Here is a 2,453-nt window from a genome sequence, read left to right as displayed (position 1 = left end):
AAATAAACTACATATACACATTTAAAATAGTAGAGATATTGTTTGATAGTTCCATATACATATATTTATATTTATTATATTTATAAAACGCTTTTTATAAAAGTTTCTTGGTATTAGGGCCTCTCTTATAAAGATTTTTTTAAAGTCAAAAATATGCAATTTTCTGTAAATTATTAATCAAATTATTATGCTCAGATTTTTCAATTATTTGAGTGTTGGATGCAATTTTTTATTTCCAAGTTTTAAAGTATTTTTTTCAATGGGCTGCGATCCTTACAGAGAAGTAAACAATTCACTTGTGATTGTGGCTGTGTGGTTGTTATTTATGTAAATTATCAAATTGTTATTAAATATATTTATTCATGGCGTATATACTTACAGCAATTAATTAATAAAAAAAACTCATCGACAGAACTTTTTTACAGTTTTCCAAATGAGAATAAGTTACGCAAATAAATGCATATGCATTAGAGTGCTGCATGTGTGAAGACAGCATGAACTCATTCAAAATTATATTAAATATAACCGGCGCACCGGTTCAGTGAGATTAACAAAATTTTCAAAATCTTTCGGATGCATTTCAAGCACATTTGAATTATTTTTATTTTTGAGGAAGCCAGATTGAACTTTCATTCACTCATATATCAATAATATTAAAGTGAAATTAAAAGGCATGCAAAATGCATTCGTTGGATGCCTTGAAAGAAAAAACCGAACACTATATGTATATATTCTTTCAGAACATTAAAATACAATCTGTTCGAAGACAGTAGTTGGTTGAATTAGATTCATAAATATCTGTAATCTCTAATAGAAATGGTATCGGAATGGACTGAACTCAGACTTCAAATTAATTAATGATGAATGAAATGAAATTAATTATCAATTTTTGTTTAAAACCTGAAAACCATTCAAATGAAACATGAAAGGCGTGATAAAACAATCACAGTAGTGCCATTCATTCTCATTAACAGATTTGTAAAGTCATTTGATAGCATATGTATATTTGGTAGAACTGTATGTTTAGCACTCTACTACAAAAACATGTTGAATTTTCATTTTTAAAATCTATGCTATACTACATTGTTTGTTAAGGTTATTAATTATTTCGTAGGCTACTGTAAAAATTTGTTATTTCTTATTAACATTATTAGCGTTGTTTTAGAAAACAAAAACAAAATAAAGATCACTTTAAGCTTCCATATCAGCACAAAGCTTAAAAAATAAGAACGAAAATGAGACATCTGCTTCACTTTAGAAAGAGAAGAAAACACAATATTTCATTGCACTTGAAAGCTGGCCGCTTAAATTTTGAAACAGCCACATGGCGAAAGTTGAAGGTCCTCAAAAGTCCAGTTCCTATTACGGGGCAGCAGCTTGCAGCAGGCAGCTGAGTCCACATTTTCCTCCCAGTTGGTTTTTATCCAACTAACGCGCGCCTGCGTACCAAAAAGTCCAATTTTTTCGCGAATATTATGATGGGCAGCCGCTGCTGCTTCATTATTCACAAAAATTATGAAGTAGATATAGCATTTGGGACGGCATTCCTGCACGCGAAGCTTAACATATCGCCCGAGTTTGCGCAACTCGCAATAGACTTGAATCGGAGACAGTTCCTCTACATTGTGCAAAATCAAGACTCGACAATTCATTGATTTTTCCACAGTTATGCCTAGGTTATGGGATCGAAAATGTTGAGGTAGTCTGCGGGGAAGGGGAAAGTGATGCAATATGTATGTATGTATGTGTGTGTGTGTGCCGTTAGGTTACGTACTTATTTAAAGCATTAGTCATGAGTTCCGCATCGATATACTGCAAGTAGGCATAGCCGCGAGAATAGCCATTGAAGTCGATTTTAAATCGCAGGCAATAAATATCACCAAAATGTTCAGCAAGCTTTACGAGCTTCTCAGCCGTCATCTGTCTCGGTATGCTCGTGAGAAACAGCTGGACAAAGAAATTGCGAAAAAATACCAAAAAGAACAAGAACAACAACACCTTTAGTCTCACCTCTCCATCACCACTTTCGAGTGCCTGTTGCAGCGCAGGTGAAATATTTTTGCATGTGCTAATATAAATCGTTCCGTTTACTTGGCTTTTGCGATATTTATCATTAATATCCATATTTTGGCGAGTTGTAACAAGAAAATTTCACCGAAACGCGTACCTAGCCAAGTGCGCAAGCTCAGCTGTATCGTTGTCTGCTAAGAAGAAGCACACAAAAAAGGAAGGTGGCAAGCGGACGGTTCGCAGCATTGTTTGAGTGTTGAGTAGTGACGTAAATGAAGTGCAGCGTTGCCAGCATACACAACACTTTGAATGCTCACGTAATACTGGCTAATTTTAAATTGTGCAAATAACTCTTCAGTTTCTGGTGCATGTCAGAGGTTTTTTTTTCTTTTTCACTTCTCGTGACAGCTTTTTCGCTCTTCGTGTTTAACAATTCAAATTTA

At 34.2% G+C, this 2,453-nt stretch overlaps 1 protein-coding gene across 1 annotated transcript; it reads right to left on the bottom strand.

Moving 5' to 3' along the window:
• Positions 1-1,304: 1,304 nt before the first annotated feature.
• Positions 1,305-2,124, bottom strand: LOC115622462 (APOBEC1 complementation factor). The gene is made up of 3 exons (XM_030516407.1): positions 2,011-2,124; positions 1,775-1,947; positions 1,305-1,704 (listed from the first exon to the last, which is right to left on the bottom strand). The coding sequence occupies exons 1-3, from the start codon at positions 2,122-2,124 to the stop codon at positions 1,305-1,307; spliced, it is 687 nt and encodes a 228-aa protein (XP_030372267.1).
• Between the last annotated feature and the right edge of the window lie 329 nt (positions 2,125-2,453).

The sequence above is a fragment of the Scaptodrosophila lebanonensis genome, unplaced genomic scaffold, assembly GCF_003285725.1.
Source record: "Scaptodrosophila lebanonensis strain 11010-0011.00,11010-0021.00 unplaced genomic scaffold, SlebRS2 tig00000043-arrow-pilon, whole genome shotgun sequence".
Taxonomy (NCBI): Eukaryota; Metazoa; Arthropoda; class Insecta; order Diptera; family Drosophilidae; genus Scaptodrosophila; species Scaptodrosophila lebanonensis.
The sequence above is the reverse complement of the archived record's forward strand: the minus strand, read 5'-3'. Positions and strand labels throughout refer to the sequence as shown.

Excerpts from the sequence above, each read along its gene's own strand:
- LOC115622462 (XM_030516407.1), bottom strand. The coding sequence starts at position 2,124 with ATGGATATTAATGATAAATATCGCAAAAGCCAAGTAAACGGAACGATT. Across the intron at positions 1,948-2,010 it reads TCGAAAGTGGTGATGGAGAG|CTGTTTCTCACGAGCATACC; the intron begins GTGAGACTAAAG and ends TTCTTTGTCCAG. Across the intron at positions 1,705-1,774 it reads ATGACTAATGCTTTAAATAA|ACTACCTCAACATTTTCGAT; the intron begins GTACGTAACCTA and ends CCTTCCCCGCAG.